The 19,116-nt window shown below is 51.6% G+C and overlaps 3 protein-coding genes across 5 annotated transcripts in view; 2 read left to right on the forward strand and 1 right to left on the reverse strand.

Moving 5' to 3' along the window:
* The window catches only part of Sema4g (semaphorin 4G), a 12,929-nt gene extending 5,796 nt beyond the window's left edge, over positions 1-7,133 (forward strand). For all 3 annotated transcript variants that reach the window (XM_055591770.1, XM_055591772.1, XM_055591771.1), the window contains exons 5-16: positions 1,090-1,188; positions 1,301-1,394; positions 1,537-1,650; positions 1,862-2,025; positions 2,101-2,270; positions 2,532-2,676; positions 2,776-2,998; positions 3,231-3,346; positions 3,450-3,610; positions 3,738-3,799; positions 5,839-6,895; positions 7,008-7,133. In XM_055591770.1, the coding sequence (XP_055447745.1) occupies positions 1,090-1,188; positions 1,301-1,394; positions 1,537-1,650; positions 1,862-2,025; positions 2,101-2,270; positions 2,532-2,676; positions 2,776-2,998; positions 3,231-3,346; positions 3,450-3,610; positions 3,738-3,799; positions 5,839-6,668 (2,178 nt within the window). In that variant the 3' untranslated portion in view covers positions 6,669-6,895; positions 7,008-7,133. The remainder of the gene's footprint in view (positions 1-1,089; positions 1,189-1,300; positions 1,395-1,536; positions 1,651-1,861; positions 2,026-2,100; positions 2,271-2,531; positions 2,677-2,775; positions 2,999-3,230; positions 3,347-3,449; positions 3,611-3,737; positions 3,800-5,838; positions 6,896-7,007) is intronic.
* Positions 7,134-10,175: 3,042 nt separating this feature from the next.
* Mrpl43 (mitochondrial ribosomal protein L43) lies at positions 10,176-11,229 on the reverse strand. Its single transcript, XM_055591774.1, has 3 exons — positions 11,013-11,229; positions 10,814-10,920; positions 10,176-10,701 (listed from the first exon to the last, which is right to left on the reverse strand). Exons 1-3 carry the CDS (start codon positions 11,141-11,143, stop codon positions 10,460-10,462), a joined length of 480 nt encoding a protein of 159 aa, XP_055447749.1. The 5' UTR covers positions 11,144-11,229; the 3' UTR covers positions 10,176-10,459.
* A 111-nt stretch (positions 11,230-11,340) lies between these two features.
* Twnk (twinkle mtDNA helicase) lies at positions 11,341-16,866 on the forward strand. The gene is made up of 5 exons (XM_055591773.1): positions 11,341-13,092; positions 13,915-14,155; positions 14,560-14,667; positions 14,853-14,994; positions 15,960-16,866. Exons 1-5 carry the CDS (start codon positions 11,847-11,849, stop codon positions 16,257-16,259), a joined length of 2,037 nt encoding a protein of 678 aa, XP_055447748.1. The 5' UTR covers positions 11,341-11,846; the 3' UTR covers positions 16,260-16,866.
* The last annotated feature ends 2,250 nt before the right edge of the window (positions 16,867-19,116 follow it).

Raw genomic sequence — 19,116 nt, forward strand, 5'->3', positions numbered from 1 at the left:
GTCTCAGCGGGTGACAGAGTAAGTAGAAATAAGGAGTCTTCCGTGGATTCAAACTCTGGGTCACAGACAGGAGGATGAGCAAAGAGACTTGGACAGTAGCCTAGGGCGCCTGAAGGATGGAGCAAGCCAGTGTGGCTGCAGTACATGGAGTTGAACAGACAGAGGCAAGGCCAGGCCCTGTGAGACTGTGTGTTCAGAGCACTGGTGAGCCGCTGGCATGGTCTGCTTTACATCTGTGGCTTTGGAAAGTGGATGGGATGGGAGCAAGAGGGTGTTGACAGATAGAATGTCTCTGGAAGGAAACTTTGGACATGGTATCTATGGTCCCCTTCTGAGGTCACCTGGGAGACAGGAACGCATGACAGGATGATGACAACAGATGCCCCTGTGCTATTTGAATTGTGCTCTCTTCGAGCACCTCTCACTCCCTGAGTAAACAGTTGTCATAAGGAGTAGCAGAGCAGGTTAGGAGGGGGTCAGGTGGCCACTAGAGGGAAGGAAGAGCTGATGGTTATCTGCACTGGATGAGACTAGTGACGTGGGCCACGTTCGAGAACCACTTGGCACAATGACTCACGGAGGGGGACTGGATGTGGGGGCAAAGAGAGTGGGTGGCAGCAAAGATGCTTCTGGACGAGAGCAAGGCAGATCCAGGTTGAGGTGGGAAAGACTGGATAGACAGGTTTAAGAGGGAAAATTTGGGTCAGGGAAAATGGGAGCTTGCTTTAGGACTGTGTAAGGTTGACATTGTTTGTGAGGCCACAGAAAGAGAGAGAGTTGGGATTTGTGGGAGTTCCAGGATTAGAGGTCAGGCAGCATTCCTCAGAAGTAATTTTTTAACTCATGGCAAGCCCCCATTCTCCTGAAAAGCTTCTCCATCTTTGAGCTCCGATGGCCCTTGAAGGTAAGTGGAGGGACTGCAGGAGACACAGACACGGGAGAAGCTGGAAGAGAGGAGTCAGGTCATCAGAGACATCTTGGAAAGTATGTCCTATGGGAGGGGGCAAGAGTCAGACCGCAAGGTTAGACTAATAGAGGTGGCTTGTGTCCGGGCAGAGGGCTTACAGCACTGCCTTCCTTTGTCCGCAGACGGAGTGTTTCAACCACGTGCGGTTCCTACAGCGGCTCAACGCCACCCACTTCTATGCGTGTGGGACTCACGCCTTCCAGCCCCTCTGTGCAGCCATTGTGAGTCCCGCTGCCCCGAGCCCTGACTGCTGACCCCAGACTGACCTAACCCTGGGCTGCAGCCCTTGCCTGTCCTCAGGACCATTGACTGATTGAGACCCTTGTTCTTCAGGATGCTGAGGCCTTCATCTTGCCTACTAGCTTCGAGGAGGGAAAGGAGAAATGTCCTTACGACCCAGCCCGTGGCTTCACTGGCCTCATCATCGGTGAGCAGAGGCCTGCCACCAGTCCTGGGCTGAGAGTGCTATGATCTGAATGTGGATCCTATTGCTAGGACTTGCCATTTGTGCATGCCATGTTCTCTAAGGCACATGACATGTATCTCATGACTGGGTGTCCCTGCCCCAGATGGAGGCCTCTACACAGCCACACGGTATGAATTCCGGAGCATTCCTGACATCCGTCGGAGCCGCCACCCACACTCTCTGAGAACTGAGGAAGCACCTATGCACTGGCTCAATGGTTAGGAGGATGGGGGGTAGGGGTCTACTTCTCATTATTTATTCCTTTGGGTAGCTGACCGTCCCATTCCCAAGTCTCCAGGTGGGCCTGTCCGTTCCACACCTGCGTATTATGGAAGGAGGCTGAGGGAATGGGCGTGGCTGTGGAAGGGGCGTGGCTTCGGGAGAGGGCTCAGCCTGTTCCATAAGCCACCCAAATACTCAACCCACAGATGCTGAGTTTGTGTTCTCTGTGCTGGTTCGGGAGAGCAAGGCCAGTGCAGTGGGTGACGATGACAAGATTTACTTCTTCTTCATGGAACGTGAGGAAGGCTCCAGCAGCTTCAGTCAGGGTCGCAGCAGCCACCGTGTAGCTAGAGTCGCCCGCGTGTGCAAGGTGCGGATGATGAAGGCAGGGTGTGGGGAGAGGCTATAGACCTCTGGTCCTGATCTTGTGTCCCCACCTCCCCAGGGAGATCTGGGAGGGAAAAAGATCCTCCAGAAGAAGTGGACATCCTTCCTGAAGGCTCGACTCATCTGCCATATTCCACAGTATGAGATGCTGCGGGGCGTCTGTAGCCTGGATGCCGACTCGTCGGCCCACACACACTTCTATGCAGTCTTCGCACTGACAACACAGTGGTAAGCGGGGCGGGTGTGAACGGAAAGGAACCGAGAGCTTTAAGGGCTGGAGCTGAGGTCGGAGATGAGCTGGGGAAGAGCTCTCTGCAAAACGAGGTCAGGCCTGTCAAGCTTTCCTAAGGCCAGAGGGCATTGTGGCCCACTGATGCACAAGACGGGCCGTGGGCCTACAGTGGAGATGGACCATGGTAACAGTGGCTCCAGATGGAGCATGGGGTGGGGGTAGCCTCCCCTCAGTCCTCTCCGATGTCTCATTCCTAGGAAGACCCTGGAGGCTTCAGCCATCTGCCGCTATGACCTGGCTGAGATGCAGGCTGTCTTCACAGGCCCCTTCATGGAGTACCAGGATGGTGCCCGGCGCTGGGGCCGCTATGAGGGTGGGGTGCCTGACCCCAGGCCTGGCTCGGTGAGCACCCAGGCCTGGAGCCTATGTTGAGTAGACAAAGCCCTGGTTGGGAAGGCAGGTGGTGAAGCCCGGAGGCTCACCACCCATCCCCCAACCCAGTGCATCACAGATTCGTTGCGCAGCCGAGGCTACAACTCATCCCAAGACTTGCCATCCCTGGTTCTGGATTTTGTGAAGTTGCATCCACTGATGGCTCGGCCTGTGGTGCCCACACGTGGGCGGCCCCTGCTGCTGAAGCGCAATGTACGCTACACACAACTCACAGGAACACACGTCAGCACGCCGGCTGGACCCACCTATGACCTCCTCTTTCTGGGCACAGGTGCATCTGACCCAAATCCCTCATCCCTAATGGCCTTGCTTACTGATGCTCCTGAACACAGCAGTTCCTGCCATGTTGGCCTGGGGTGCCCTGTGTCTTGAGGAAGCCACTGCTGGTGGCTGATTCTGTGTCCCTAATCTTCTGATTCCTGAGCTGTTCCCGTTAGGCCTCCTGTCGGGTACCGAGAGCATATCACACTGGTAGGTTCTGACTTGTGTCCTTTCTACATCAGCTGATGGCTGGATCCACAAGGCTGTAGTCCTGGGCTCTGGGATGCACATTATCGAAGAGATACAAGTGTTCAGGGAGCCCCAGGCTGTGGACAATCTAGTTATCTCTCCAATGCAGGTAGACCTGACTTCTGGTGTCAATATAACAGAAAGGGACTGGGGAGGTTGAGAGGAAGCCTCCCCATGGGGGGCTGCTGACCAACTGTCCTCTCTGGTTCCAGCACAGCCTGTACGTCGGGGCTGCTAGCGGAGTCATCCAGTTCCCTCTGTCCGGCTGTTCACGCTACCGTTCCTGCTACGACTGCATCCTGGCACGGGACCCCTACTGTGGCTGGGACTCCAGCACCCAGGCCTGCATGGTGGCCACCACCATAGCCAACAGGTTCCAGGGTAGAGGCTGGGAGTGGGGATGGGGTAATTGTGCCTTAAGTGGGGAAAGGAAGGGATGGGCACTGACGTCAGTTACCCTGCTATCCGTCTGTTCATGATTTTTTATTTTCTGTCCCCAGGACAGCACTGATACAGGACATAGAGAGAGGAAATCGAGGCTGTGAGGACGGCAGGGATACAGGTAGGTGGAACTCATGGACCTGTGTGGATGTTGAGGTTATGTGCTTGTGTGGTTTTGGAGAGGTTGACCCAGCACGGGGTAAGTGCTCAGTGGATGCTTATTTCCCAAATACAGTGTAAGTGAGGAAATAGGCCCAAGACTTGGAGACAGGTGCATTGGAGGTAGCTTATGGCTGGTGTAAAGGCAGGTCCCGGATTTGTTCTCCAGCAACACACAACATGTGTGCAAGCACGTGCCACACACACACAAATATGTTGGGGGCAGTTAACGAGTTAGTTATGGTTATATGATCACATGTAAAGCATATGCCTAAGTCATGGGGGGATGTAAACACAAAAAACTGTAATTATTAATAATTGCAACTGCAACAAGGTGCAGAAGGATGTGTTTTTCTCTAAACAAACATCATGTAGCAGAGCTGGTCTCTGAAGGAAGAACCGAAGTCAGTAATCAGAGTTAGCGTGCACTGAGAACGTACGTGCCGAGCCCAATACCTCCATGCATTTATTCTCGTGATACTCCATGAGAGGCACCACTGTCGTTCCCATGAGGGTCCCCTCTGAGGCCCAGGGAATATAAGGAAACTGTTCATGGTAACTCAGCTGCCAAGCAGCAGGGGCAGAATCGACCTGGCCTGAAGCAGTTGGATTCAAGTTTGTGCTTTTGCTCACTAAGCTGAGCCATGTCCCAGCTAACCAGGCAGGTGGAGGGCATGGGCGGGGTGATGACACTCAGGCAGGGGGGTCAGCAGGATGAGGGGGCTTAGGGGAAAAGACTAGAGGGGTGAGGAGGGTCCATGTCCACAGTTTTGGTCCTTACATGAAAAGCAAGAGGAAAACCTCTGAAGAGTTTTATACTAAGGAGAAGCATGATTGGATTTGTATTAAAACAATTTTTTTTTTTTTTTTTTTTTTTTTTTTTGAGGCAGGGTTTCCTGTGTAGTCCTGGCTGTCCTCAAACTCATTCTATAGACCAGGCTGGCCTCAAACTCAAAGAGATCTGCCTGCCTCTGCCTCCTGAGTGACAGGATTAAAGGCATGTGCCTCCACTGGCCGGCCCTGTATTTTTAAATTAAAAAAAATATATATATATATTATGAGTACATTTTGCCTGCATGTATGTATGTGAACTACATGCATGACTGGTGTCCATGGAAGGAAGATGAGAGTGTTGCATCCCCTGGAACCAGAGTTATGGATGTCTGTGAACCAGCACATGGGTGCTGGAAGCCAAACTCGGGTCCTCTGCAAGTGGCTCCTCTAACCACTGAACCATCTCTCCAGCTCCTGTATTCAGATTTTTAAAATTTTATTTTGCTCACAAGTATATGTGTGTGACATGGATGTTTACGTGTAAAACACCTTATGGGAGTTGCTTTTCTCCTTCCTACATGTGGGATTCCAGGGATTGAATTCAGGTTGTCAAGCTTGGAGCAAGCACTTATACTCACTGACTGATCTCCTCAGTCTAGATTTGTGTTTTCAAGGGATCACCTGTAGTTGCAAGAAAAGACTGAATGAGGGCCCTAGAGGGCAGGCAGCCATAGAAGGAAAGAAGCGAACAGTTCTGAGAGTCTCGTGAGGGTAGACATAAAGATGAGGAAGGGAGGCAAGGGAGCCTTCTGGGTTCCTGATGCAAACTGCTGAGCAGCTGTTTGGTGGTAGCAATTCAAAGACAGGACCTGGTGTGGTTATGAATGAGGTTTTGGCCTGAGCAAGATGTTCAGCACGTGGTAAACATTTAAGTCTGTGTGTTCAGGAAAAGCAACTGTGCTGAAGGTAAGATTAGGAGTCCTTGGTAACTGGTGGGAACTGAAGCCCAGGGGAGAGGAGCTACGGGCGACACTGCCACTGTCTACTTCCTAGGAAGGGCCAGTGTGCCCCTGGGAAGCATGCACCCACAGGCTTGCTTAGCTGTCACCAATTCTAGACTTGGTGCTTCTAGACAGCCAGGAAGTTAGCTGTCTGCTGTCTATCTTGCCATTTGCAATGATGTCTGGGATGGGCAGATATTGATCTTTCCTCCTCCATCCTCTGCAGGACCACCACCACCACTGAAGACCCGCTCTGTGCTCCGGGGTGATGATGTCCTCCTGCCCTGTGACCAGCCATCTAACCTGGCCCGGGCTTTGTGGCTACTCAATGGGAGCAAGAGCCTGAGTGATGGGCTGGATGGTTACCGCGTGGGGGTGGATGGGCTGCTGGTGACAGACACACAACTGGAGCACAGTGGCATCTATGGCTGCTATGCTGAGGAGAACGGCCTGCGTATGCTGCTGGCTTCCTACAGCCTCACTGTCCGTCCAGCCACCCCTGCCCCAGCTCCACAAGCCCCTGTCACGGCCGGGGCACAGCTGGCACAGGACATGAGGTTGTTCTATGTGGTGGCCATTGCTATACTTGGTGGCCTCTGCCTCATTCTGGCCTCTTCCCTCCTCTATGTGGCTTGTTTGCGGGGAGGCAGACGAGGTCGCAGACGGAAATACTCATTGGGTCGGGCTGGCCGGGCAGGGGGCTCAGCTGTGCAGCTGCAGACAGTCTCAGGCCAGTGTCCTGGAGAGGAAGACGAAGGTGATGACGGGGAGGGAGCTGGAGGTCTGGAGAGTGGCTGCCTCCAGATCATCCCTGGGGAAGGAGCCCCAGCCCCACCACCCCCACCACCCCCACCCCCACCGGCTGAGCTGACCAACGGGCTGGTGGCACTGCCCAGCCGTCTGCGAAGGATGAATGGTAACAGCTACGTGCTCCTGAGGCAGAGCAACAATGGAGTGCCAGCTGGACCCTGCTCCTTCGCAGAGGAGCTCAGCCGCATCCTGGAGAAGAGGAAGCACACCCAGCTTGTAGAGCAGCTGGATGAGAGTTCTGTCTGAGCTGGGCCTCCCCCAAAAGATGCTCTTCCAAGGCAGCCTCTCTGCCCCAGGCTGGGCCACCGCCTCCCCAACACAGCCTCCCTCCTTCATGCTCCCAACTCCATGCCCTTCTTCCAGCTTTTTTGATGTCTCTGTAGGGCTGGCCAGAGTCATGGTTAGCCAAAGTCCCCTCTTCAGTTTCCAAGACATACATGTGAGCAGCCCAGGCCCATCAGTGCTCCTCAAAGGTAGGTGCTCCCTCAGGACCCCAACCCAGTTTTTATCCCCTGACCTAAAAGCTTGGGAGGAGAGGACTGTCTTCTTAGCCCGTTATCTACCCAACCTTCCTCTTCTTCTCAGGTAGGGCTCTGCAGGTCCAGATGGCCTCAATGTCACCACCTTCGGCACAGCTGTGCGCTGGGCAGTCCTGAATCAGACAAGACCTCTCTCCCGGCCACCTGCTTACGTTCACATGTGCACATGGAAGAGTGTTTGTCAGCTGGGCTGCAGTGCCCTTCCCCTCCTGGTGCATCCATCCTTCCTAAGTGGGTCCCCTTCCAATGTCACCTTCCCATCACCTTTCCAGTCTCCACCCCATGTGGTAATCCTCTGGCAGGAGACTGGGAGCAGGCCAGCCTGGGAGGTAAGAAGCATCACCCCCTTCTCCCTTCCTGTGTAGCCCTTATGAGCCAGCCTCCCCACCCCCATTCACATGCAAGGGTGCCAGAGCTCCAGGCATGTCCTCTTCCCATGCACATGTGGTGACACGCCCATATTGTGCTTACATTTCCACCTACATGCACATTCGGAACCTCCCCTTGCTGCCGTAGTCAGACCTGTGTCTGCTAGGTTTGGTCCATGGATATTTCAAAGGGAGATTTCCCTTCCTGTTTAGCTGTCCTCACAACAGAAATAGGACAAAAGTGACCAACACTGCACTATGAGCCAGCCTCCCTCTAAGGGACCAAGCAATTGCTCCTCCTAGGCCAGAGCAGGGGGAAGTGATCTGGTATCTCACCTGGCACATGAAGCCCATTCCTGGAACTATGCAAAGGGCAGAGGCTGGGAGTTTGGATGCTTGGCTCCCACTCCTGTCCTACCTCACCAGGGCACTTTCAAGGTCCAAGGGCCTCCCACGTCTTCAGGCCCATATGGGACAATCAACCCTGACTGAGCTCTCCCATTCCCTTTGGGTGAGGATGACTGTTATTTTTATAGCTGAGAACGTGGAGCCCCACGAGTTTTTACTGCCCTTCACCCATCCCTCTCCCACCTTCACCCCACAATGAATGTATTTATTGTGAGAATGGCTGTACTTCTTCAGGATTGCCCCACCCCACTCATCACCCAGGTGGGTGGAGAAGGCATGTGATGGAACAGGGAGCCTGGGCACTGCTCCTCCTGATGGTTAATAAACACCCTCTTTCCCCACAGCTTTAAGTGTCTGCTTGGTCTAGACTGGCTTATCAGGGACAGGTTTCTGGCCTATGGAGGTACCCCAGAAATGTCCTCATTTATACAAGGAATAAGAGCCCCTGCATCTGCCCTTGCTGAGCTGGGCAGGCACAAGAGCCATTGGCCAAGGCTTGTCTTACTCATTGATAATGATGAGGGTGACACAAGACTCCCAGTCTTGTATATTCCTGGTCTTCCTTTGGCTTTTTCTTTCAGATAGTGAGCTCACTGCTGCTCAGGCTGGTCACAAACTCCTGGATTCAAGTGATCCTCCTTCCCTCATCCTGGATATGCAGAACTACTGATATACACTAGCATACCAGCCCCTTGCTTTAAAAAAAAAAAAAAAAAAAAAAATGTGTGTATATGTGGGGGTCAGAGGGCAACTCAGGACAATCTGTTTGTTTTTTCCACTATGAATCCTGGGGATCAAACTCAGGTTGTGAGGCTTGGCAATGACTGTCTTTACCTACTGAACCATCTCCCCAGCCTGCCTTTCTCTTTATTATTTCTTCAAAGATTTATTCATTTATTACATGGTGTTCTATCTGCAACCCAGAAGAGGGCACCAGATCTCATTGTAGATGGTTATGAGCCACCATGTGGTTGTTGGGAATTGAACTCAGGACCTCTGGAAGAGTAGCCAGCAGAAGAGCTCTTAACCTCTGAGCCACCTCTCCAGCCCCTCTCTTCTTTTTTAAAGACATGGTCTCACTAAGTAGCCCTGGCTGGCCTGGAACCCTCTACATAGAATAGGCAAGCCTTGAACTCATCTACCTGGCTGCCTCTGCCTTTTGAATGCTGGTCATTAAAATTATAGCATCACACCAAGGCGTGTCCATTCCGTGGTCACCTCCCTTTGTCTGATGTCCTCAGACACCAGGAGCGTCAAGTCCCCTTGAACTGTTACAGATGTTGGTTGCCATGTGGGTTCTGAGATTGAACCCGAGTCCTCTGGAAGAACAGCCAGTACTCTTAACCTGAGCCATCCCTCTAGTTCCCCCCTGCCTTGTTTAAAGTGGGCCTGGAAGATACTTCTTGCCAGTCCTTGTGCTCTTCCCTAAGAAACTTTTCAGCACTTCCCATTCCTTGATACAGGGAAGGACATGGGTTCATTTTTGTAGAAAGAATTTTGGGGTAGGAGTGCAGTTAGGACTAAATGAAGTTTGTGATCTGGGACTTGCTCTGAGAATTTAAGTCACATCCCCTTTGACACTAACCATTGAAAGGTCTTATGTTCTGCTTCTCGTTTTAGAATCAAAAGTGTGTATGCTTAAAATATGCACACATTTTGCGCCAGATACAGTGTTGCACACTATAGTCCCAGCACTTGAGAGTCAGACAGGTCTCTGTGAGTTTGAGGCCAACCTGGTGTACATACAGTTCCAGGACAGCCAGAGCTACATAGTGAGATGCTATTTTGAAAAGTACACATTTTGAAGTGTACTTTTCTGAGGGGCTGGAGAGATGTTCAGGTGGTTAAGAGCATTAGCCACTCTTTCAGAAGACACAGGTTCAATTCCCAGCACCCACCTGGCAACTCACAACTGTAACTCCAGTTCCATGTAGCCCTACAACTGTCTTCTTACCTTCATGGGCAATGCAAGCAAGTGATGCATAGACATACATGCAAGGCAAAATACCTATACACATGATAATTAATTAATTAATTAATTAATTAATTCAGGCTTCAAATGTGGTCTCATTTTCCCTGGCTGTCCCAGAACTCACTCTGTAGCCCAGGCATTCACCTGCCTCTGCCAACCACGTGCTGTGATTAAAGGAGTGTGCTGCCACTGAGAACCACCTTAGTTTTCTTTTTTCTTTCTTTCACTGAGGTCTAGCTGGGCCTCCCTCCCTCCCTTCTTTCTTTTCGGTTTAACAGGGTTTCTCTGTGAGGCACTGGCTCTCCTGGACTCTCATTGAGACCAGGCTGGCCTCGAACTCATCGAGATCTGCCTGTCTCTGCTTCCTGAGTGCTGGGATTAAATCCGTCTGCACAAAACACTGACAAATATAAGGTGCCTTGCCCAATGCCAGGCCACAGCAAGAGCAGCAAGACATCACAAGTCCTTCAGGAGACAGCCTCAAGATCCTTCACTGTTTTGAAATCATTATTTGGATTTTAGAAAACAAAGTCCCTGTACAACACATGAAAGTTTTCTCATATCTCTGCTTGCAAGGAGGCTACCTGAATCAGAATTAGGGTATTCACAAGGTACCTAGTAGTGGGCAATGGAAATAGCTCTTCTTTCTCTCGGGCCACGGCCCCCTCAGCAGGCTCCACCTATTTGCCTGAGCTTGAAATCTGAAAGAGGAACCAATCCTATCACTTTCACGGCCCAAAGTCTGCTTCTTCACTGTGCATGTACCGAAGTTGGAGCAGGATCCTGAAGTTCTCTGGGACGCAGCCCGCGGGGGACTGTCCGTTTGTTGGTGAAGGGATGCCACTGGCCTTGGATGCTAGGGTTATCCGTGTGGAAGGGCTTGCGGATGCGGATCACCTCCAAGCCGGACTGCTCGGCCAGCTTCTGCACCAGCGACGTGATCTCCTCCACCGACTTGCTGTTGATGTTTTCCTCGCGCACAGCCCCGTTAACTGGCAGAGGGACGAGGAAATGAGCAGAAGCGGCCAGGTCAGAAGTCAAACAAGTACAATCCAGCCGGCAAGCCGGGATTCCGCCCTCCCGCCCTCGCCCGGCCCCACTCACGGTATTCTGCCACTATCCTGGGCACCGCGCACGGGCGCGGGTTCACGTATATGACGACCCCAGGGTTCCGTCGGGCGAAGTCCGTCACTTCGCGTTCCACGAACTCCCTGCGAGACCCAGCGAAGGTGAGTGGGGTGGCCGGGACCCGGTCCCTCCGTTCCCCGCCCCCACTCCGGTCTTTCCGCTTCCGCTGCCTCACCTGGCGCCGCGGGACGAGGGCGCATCCCGGCTGAGGCTGAGGCTGAGGCGCTGCAGCTGCTGCACGTAGCGACCAAGCCCGTTATGGAGGACGCTGGTCAGAAAGCGGCTCGCAGTCCCGCGCGCAGTCATGGCTACCTCTCGGTAGTCCGGACGGTGAACGGGAGGGCGGGGCTGAGCAGCGACTTCCGGTTCTGGGACCGTGGACGCCCGGGAGAGTTTTGCTTCCGAGGTCACGGCGAGAGGCGCGTGCTGGCGACCCACATTGCGGGCAGAAGAGTAGAAAGTGGCGTGGTGACGCGAAGCTCGGGGCGGGAGCGTGGAGCTCCTGAGGCGGAGGCAAGACCCCGGAGGCAGTGAGGAGGCCGGGCCTCAGCTCGTGACCTCCAGCTGTGTGGACGCCCCAGTAAGCGCCTGGAGTTCGGGTTCAGACAGGATGCAGAGAGCTGTGGAGATGAGATTGGCGAGGAGAGTCCGTAGAGGGTTAGTAGACGTGAGGAGATGATACAGAGAAGCCATTTAGATTGAGGGACCGTAGAAGGCCCTAGAAGTGAGGTGCTGGAGAGAAATTGTAAAGGACGGATATGAGAGTCTTCAGAGGGACGTAGACGTGACAGGGTCGTGTAGGGGTGCAAAGATGTGAAGTAGCAATGCACAGCAGCCAAAGGGATCAAGCCTTGTGTTCGTTAAGGAGAAGTTTGAGGAAAGATAAAGAGAGAAGCCGGCTATAGTGAGTCCGGTGAGTGCCTTGTGGAAGGTTCGTAGGTCTGGCCTACTGAAGGCACCAAAACAGGCACCAAATTTTTAGCAGAAGTGACATCCCACTCCATTAGGAATGTGGCTTCTCCTCCGACGGGCATATCCCCTCCGGATCTTGCTGCCACTGCGTGGGGAATGGATGGGTCGGAGGGGCCTGCCCCGAAGCCTGGCTCCAGGCCCTCCCCGTAGAAGGTACAGAAAGGAAGCCCTCCCAGCCTTAGAGGTACCAGTGTCGCCTGTGACTACAACTGAGATCCGCCAGTATTTACGAGCGCATGGGATCCCCTTCCACGATGGCCACAGCTGCCTTCGAGCACCAAGCCCCTTTGTGGGGTCCACAGACATCAAAGATCAGAAGAAAGATGCTACCACTTCCTTCCACCTCTTCATTGACAAGACCACAGGACGCTTTCTTTGCATGAGCAGCCTAGCAGAGGGGAGCTGGGAAGACTTCCAGGCCTGTGTGGAGGGACGAGGGGATGGGACCCGAGAAGGAGCCCTACTTACTGAGGGCCCAGAGTCTGAGGACAGGGAGGAGGTCCTGAGAATATGGAACCGAACCATACCTCTTTGGGAACTGCCTGACCCTGAGGAAGCCCAGCTGGCTCGTGTCATGTTTGGCCTTACCAAGGTGACTGATGACACACTCAGGAAGTTCAGTGTCCGATACCTTCGCTCTGCTCGAAGTCTGGTCTTCCCTTGGTTCATGCCTGGGAGCTCAGGATTACGTGGCCTGAAGCTACTAGGGGCTGAAGGTCAGGAGAATGGAGTTAAGTACATGGAGACCACCATTCCCCGGCTTGGTGCCTATCACAACCTATTTGGTTTACCACTGATCGGCCGTAGAGATGCTGAAGTGGTCCTGACAAGTCGTGAGCTGGACAGCCTGGCCTTGAGCCAGGCCACGGGGCTGCCCACCCTCTCCCTACCCCGAGGGACTGTCTGCTTACCCCCAGCCTTACTCCCTTACCTTGAACAGTTCCGCCGGATTGTCTTCTGGCTGGGGGATGACCTTCGATCCTGGGAAGCTGCCAAACTGTTTGCCCGAAAACTCAACCCCAAGCGGTGCTCTTTGGTGAGGCCTGGGAACCAGCAACCTCGTCCCCTGGAGGCTTTAAACCAAGGCTTAAGTCTTTCCCGTATTCTTCGTACTGCCCTCCCTGCCTGGCACAAGTCTATCGTGTCTTTCCGCCAGCTCCGTGAAGAGGTTTTAGGAGAACTATCAAATGTGGAGGAAGTAGCTGGTGTCCGCTGGGGCCGCTTTCCAGACCTCAATCGTCTACTGAAAGGGCATCGGAAGGGCGAGCTGACGGTCTTTACAGGTGATTCTTTATGAAATCACTTTTTGGAGGGTTGGAGAGATGGCTCAGTGGTTAGAGCACTGGCTGCTCTTGCTGAGAGTTCGGTTCCTAGCACTCACACACTATAGCTGTCTGTAGCTCCAGTTCCAGGGGATCTGATGCCTCTTCTGACCTCCAAGGACACCAGGCATGCATATGATGCACAGACATGCATGCAGCTAAAACACACATACCCATAAAAATAATACTTTTTTTTTTTTAAATCACTGTTTCAAGTAACGGATTAAACAATACGGTAACAAAAGTATGTGGGTTTTGGCCACGGGCAATGTTTAGTTAATTTTTTTAGATTTATTTACTGTGTGTATGAATGCTTTGCCCGTATGTGCGTGTGCACACAGCATGTGTGCATGGTGCCCTCAGAGGCCAGAAGTCATATCATATCCCCAGGAACTTGCCTTACAGATGGTTGGAGCCATCATGTGGGTGCTGGGAATCAAACCCTCTGTAAGAGCAACAAGTGCTCATAACTACTGCTTTATCTCTGCAGCCCCCTGATGGCATGGTGAAAGGAGGCTTCCTTCCCAACTTTGGGCAGAATCTTGAATCAAGGACCAGACTTTCCTTTTTTTTTTTTTTTTTTTTATTTGATTGTTTTGGGGCTTTTTTGGGGGATGGTGGTTTTGTTTTGTTCAAGACAAGGTTTCTCTGTGTAGCCCTGGCTGTCCTGGAACTCACTCTGTAGACCAGGCTGGCTTTGAACTCAGAGATCTGCCTGCCTCTGCCTCCTACATGCTGCCAGACTTTCCTCATAACCCAGAGCTGTGTCCATCCCCCTTACAGGGCCAACAGGCAGCGGAAAGACAACATTCATCAGTGAGTACGCCCTGGATTTGTGTACCCAGGGAGTGAACACACTGTGGGGCAGCTTTGAGATCAGCAATGTGAGACTAGCCCGGGTCATGCTGACTCAGTTTGCTGTGACACGCCTGGAAGAACAGCTGGACAAGTATGAAGAGTGGGCAGACCGCTTTGAGGACTTGCCTCTCTATTTCATGACTTTCCACGGGCAGCAGAGCATCAGGTAAGGTCTTCAGAGTCCAGTTACTCTTTAAGAAGATTCTTTACATTTTATTTATTTGTTTGTTTTGAGGCAGAGTCTCTCTAGATGGCTCTTGGCTATCCTGGAACTCATTATGTAGAGCAGGCTGGTCCTGAACTCACATAACCACCTTCCTCTGCCTTTAGAGTGCTTGGTTAAAGGTGTGCACCACCATACCTGGCCCTTACTTTCATTTCTGAGAGATCACATAATATTTTTGATTTCCTTTCTGTCTCCAGTAAGAGTGCTTTCTCAGTCTCTTTAGACAGGCTTGGGGTTTTCAAAGAATGGGAAATCAGAAAAGTAGACCATCATGTGTTTTCGGGATGCAAGCTCTTCCCCTTAGAGTATAATTAACTATTTAAATCGCTGCTTCTCTCTCCCAGGTCTGTAATAGACACAATGCAACATGCTGTCTACGTCTATGATGTTTGTCACGTAGTCATTGACAACCTGCAGTTCATGATGGGTCATGAGCAGCTCTCTACAGACAGGTGAATTCTTCTTATCTATCTTAAACATACTTTTCTTCTCATGAAGCTGTCCAGGGACTTGAGTGTGAATCCTTAAGTAGAAGAAAGCGTAACAGGGCTGGGAACTGTTTGTATGGAGGGTCTGGCTCAAGAGTGTGCGTGTTCCACCCAGTAACCTCTTCTATTGCTGAATTTCATTGCTGCAGGATTGCAGCTCAAGACTACATTGTTGGAGCCTTTCGGAAGTTTGCTACCGACAACAGCTGCCACGTGACTCTGGTTATTCACCCACGGAAAGAGGATGATGACAAGGAACTGCAGACAGCATCCATTTTTGGCTCAGCCAAAGTGAGTTGGTTTTAAGGCACTCAAGTTTTGAAGAGTTAGAAAGACAGATGTAACTAGAAACAGTCCTTGTTCCGCCTTAGCTCCTCATGACTGTCCTGAGAAAAGCAAGAGGCAGTGGCTCTGGGGGCTGACATGAGGAGCAAGGGATGGTAGTTGGTTCTTTGCCTCTAGGAGCTCACATCTGATTGCAGCTTAGTGGGATGAGAGCTGTGATAAGCACACTAGTTCTTGGGGAGTTATCCTGTGACATCTGGGGAGACTGCCTAGTGGCCATACCAACAACAGTCATACTGAGGTTTCCATATAGTAAATGTCTGATCATCAAATAAATAGGAAGGCCAGGGGGGCTTGTGTTCAATTCCCAGCACCCACATGGTAGCTCACAACTGTCTAACTACAGTTCCAGGGAATCTGACACCCTCACACAGACATAAATGCAGACAAAATACCAATGTACATAAATTTTTTAAAAATAGGTGGATAGATAGATAAATGGGAAGGCCTTTTAGAGCACAGGACCAGCTCCATCCCAGTGTCTCCAGTGGTCTTCCGAATTCCTTTTACATATAAGGCCTGAGCTAGGTAGGTTGAGGATCAAAATCTATGTCACTTTGAAAACAAATATGGAACAAGAATAGTGCAGAAGTTAAAAAAATTGGTGGTAGCCAGCTGTGGTAGCACATGCCTTTAATCCGAGCACTCGGAGAGGCAGAGGCAGAGGCAGATGTCTGTGCACCATGTCCATATTGGTGCCCATAGAAGGACGCATTGGATTCCCAGGACTGGAATTACAGTTGTGAACTGTAGGTTCTGGCAATTGAACCTGGGTCCTCTGAAAGAGCAGCCAGTGCTCTTAGCTCCTGGGCCATCTCTCCAGCCCCTCCTTTTCCCGTTCTTGCCACTCCTCCCCACACCCTCAACCTTTCTTTCTCTCCTATGTGTTCTTTCTCCTGCCTCTCCTTTAGGCAAGCCAAGAGGCAGACAATGTTCTGATCCTGCAGGATAGGAAGCTGGTGACTGGGCCAGGGAAGCGCTATCTCCAAGTGTCCAAGAATCGCTTTGATGGAGATGTAGGTGTCTTCCCACTTGAGTTCAACAAGAGTTCTCTTACCTTCTCCACCCCACCCAAGAGCAAAGCCCGGCTCAAGAAGATCAAGGATGACAATGGACTAGTGGCCAAAAAGTCCTCTTCTGCCAAAAAAGGGGCTGTGCACCAGAACTCTGAGACTGGCTTAGACCAAGACCCGAGCCCCTCTCAGTCTTGAAGGTGAAAACAGTGAATCGCTGCTTGCTAAAATGAGCCTGATGGACCAGGCTACCACACAGACTCGTGGCCTTCTGCTAGGGCTCTTGCATATAGTCCTGAGCCATGGAACCTTCCAAGCCTAGGGCTGCATTCCATGGTGAAAAAACTTTAATTATGGAGTAATTAGGCATTGAGCAGAGTGCGTGAGGACTGGAAGTGGCCTTGTGGACCTCTGGAGAAAGGCGTCCAAGTGGAGAAACATACTCAAACCTTAGGTCAGATAATGAAGGCAGGCCCTGAACAGGAGGTTCCTGCTGAAACACCAGCATTTTGGCATTCAGAGCCAAAGAATGATACAGTGGGCACCAAGCCTCTCTGCCGTGTAGAGCCAGGCATAAGGTACTTGTTAGACCTGATTCTAAGTGCTTTTCCTGTACTAATAGGGCCTCAGAGATGGGAGCGCCCTTCCACTGGATTGCATGGTCACAGAACCATGGAAAGAAGCTGTGAGCACACAGTGATTGCCCCCTGGATACTGATTCTACTGTATGTTGCCTCTGACAGCTGGAGCTAGGACTCTTTGTAGAGCCATTTCCAGTTTGAATGAAACATTTCTATTGCCTTTGTTTCTGTGCTTTTTCTTACTTGTCCACCAGGTGTCTCCCCACACTGATTGGATTTCCTCTCTGAGTTGGGAGTAAATGGGTCCTTTTCCCTACCTCAGCCTTGGTGCCATGGGCTCCCAGAAAGCAGGGAGCAGTACAAGGGCTTCACATTACACCCCCTAAATACACACCTTCCCCTGGCATAGGGGTGCAGAGTGGTGGGTGAACTTACTGAGGACTCCATGAAATCACTGACGGACGTGTAGGTCAGTGGGCCATACCCAGGCCTTGCCTGACCGGCTATCCCTCTTCACCTGTGAGGTGAGCCATTCACATTTCTCAACAGAGACTCAAGAATCAGCCCTAACTGGGTGTGGTGGTGAATGCCTTTAATTCCAGCACCTGGGAGGTAGAAGTAGGAGGATCAGGAGTGCAAAGTTATCCAAAGCTGTACAGTTGGAGGCCAGAATGGGATGCTCCAAACCCTGTCTCAGAAATACAATCACCCTCGTCTATTTCCTTCAGGAATCCTGCCCTTTCTCCTTAATATGTGCTAACGCCCCTGAGAATTCGTTAAAAATGCAGAGCTTAAGCTCGCTCGTGCTCTACCTCCTGCCTTTACATATTGCAGCTCTGGAGTCTGGTGTGGAGTATGGATGCCGCAGTTTAACAAGCGCTACAGAAGATTGTAAAAGAAATGATCCACAGACTGCCAGGCGTATTGCTAAACGACCTTTTAATTTCACTTCCTTTGGTACCCTCAAAGTACCAGTTTCAAGATGTTTAGTTTGGGGGTGCTGGAAAACCTCTGCTACAGGTAGAGGGAGGTTTTTTACTCCCTAGAGGAAGAGCAACCTTTTCACGTCAACCTGAGAGGAAGCTTTTAGAACCGGATGGAAGAGTCCAGGGTTTCTGAGAACTCTAGCCACAAAGAGCTGAAACAAATGCTTGCAAAGCTGTTGATGGCGGGGAAGAACCTAGGGGTGGGGGTAGCTCCTCCACGGTCTGCCTTCTTGGGGGTCTCTCCCAGACTGGCTGGAGCCGGGCCTCTCTAATCCTGCAGTAATCATTCCCAGCAGTTGGCTGCTCTAGGCCTCATCCAGAGTCTGAAATATTTAACTCAGCCATGCCTTCCAGATGTACACAACAAGATCATTTCCACCTATAAGGGCATGGATTCCATATTACTCTCCCTACAAGGTCTGGTGTGTTTTCAGAAAATTCTTCAGTTTTGAGTTTGTGAGGGCCGTACAATCAGCACAGAGAAACAGATACACATTTGTCTGTCTTGCTCCACCCTCCCTAGCAGACACCCCCACACAGCACAAACCAGAATGATGGGGAGGAGGGAAACTAGCACACCCCCTACGCCAACATTCCATTTCCTACCTGCCCCAAACTCCCCACAGCAAGATCTAGCACCAAGTATGTTTGGGAGCCATTGGGGCCTAGAAGGCAGGAAGAGATTGGTCCCTATATTGAATATACAGTCCCCAGGAGCCACTTTATATCTACATTCTCAAAGTGGCCTGAGGCAAATCACCTGAGGTGAGATAAGTAGTTCTGTTTTCAGCTTACTTAAGAATGTTCAGAGACCTGGAAAGGTCTGATCCAGCATCAAATTAGATCTGCAGGCCCTGCTTTCACACTGACCCTACCTCTCACATGGCTGTGAGGGGCCAGCTTTAGGTGGTCAGCAGCTGTTAACTCTGGAGGAGTTTGCGAAGAGTTGGTCTCCTGCAGCCCAAGTACTCAGGCAGTGGGTGGCTCAGACAGCTATAGACTTTTAGGCTTTTCTACACCACACCTGGTATGCCAGGGAGGAAGGGAGCCATTGGTACCTCCCCGAAACACAGGCCAACTTCCTGTTTGTTCCTGTGGGTGGGACTTTATGAGTCTAAGGGAAGCCTAGCCTCGTCCTAAGCCGGACCAGGGCTAGTAGCGACCTCACCTGGATAGATAACTACTCTAGCACAGACCCAGTCACCCCCGAGCCCGAGTGTGTGCGTGTTGGGGTGTGTGTGGGGTTCTTATGAAACTCGAGACTTCTTTGTCTGCTTCATAGGGATTTTCCCTCGTCTTGTTGTGAGCAGAGTGGACCGGATTGAGTTCCCTACAGAGCAGGAGAGGGTGCTAGAGTCATCAAACTCGTTAGTTAAAGCATCCAGGTAGCTTAGCCCTCAGTTACATCTGCGCTTTCCTTAGGTCAAAAGTCAGTAAGCTGTGCAGTCAAAAGGCCTCAGGACACAGTAAGATGTGCAGGGAGACAGC

Source organism: Psammomys obesus, unplaced genomic scaffold (assembly GCF_907164565.1).
Source record: "Psammomys obesus unplaced genomic scaffold, mPsaObe1.curated_primary_1811, whole genome shotgun sequence".
In the NCBI taxonomy this organism is placed as follows: Eukaryota; Metazoa; Chordata; class Mammalia; order Rodentia; family Muridae; genus Psammomys; species Psammomys obesus.

Excerpts from the sequence above, each read along its gene's own strand:
- Mrpl43 (XM_055591774.1), bottom strand. The coding sequence starts at position 11,143 with ATGACTGCGCGCGGGACTGCGAGCCGCTTTCTGACCAGCGTCCTCCAT. Across the intron at positions 10,921-11,012 it reads CCCTCGTCCCGCGGCGCCAG|GGAGTTCGTGGAACGCGAAG; the intron begins GTGAGGCAGCGG and ends TGGGTCTCGCAG. Across the intron at positions 10,702-10,813 it reads CAGGATAGTGGCAGAATACC|TTAACGGGGCTGTGCGCGAG; the intron begins GTGAGTGGGGCC and ends TCCCTCTGCCAG.
- Twnk (XM_055591773.1), top strand. The coding sequence starts at position 11,847 with ATGTGGCTTCTCCTCCGACGGGCATATCCCCTCCGGATCTTGCTGCCA. Across the intron at positions 13,093-13,914 it reads CGAGCTGACGGTCTTTACAG|GGCCAACAGGCAGCGGAAAG; the intron begins GTGATTCTTTAT and ends TCCCCCTTACAG. Across the intron at positions 14,995-15,959 it reads CCATTTTTGGCTCAGCCAAA|GCAAGCCAAGAGGCAGACAA; the intron begins GTGAGTTGGTTT and ends CCTCTCCTTTAG.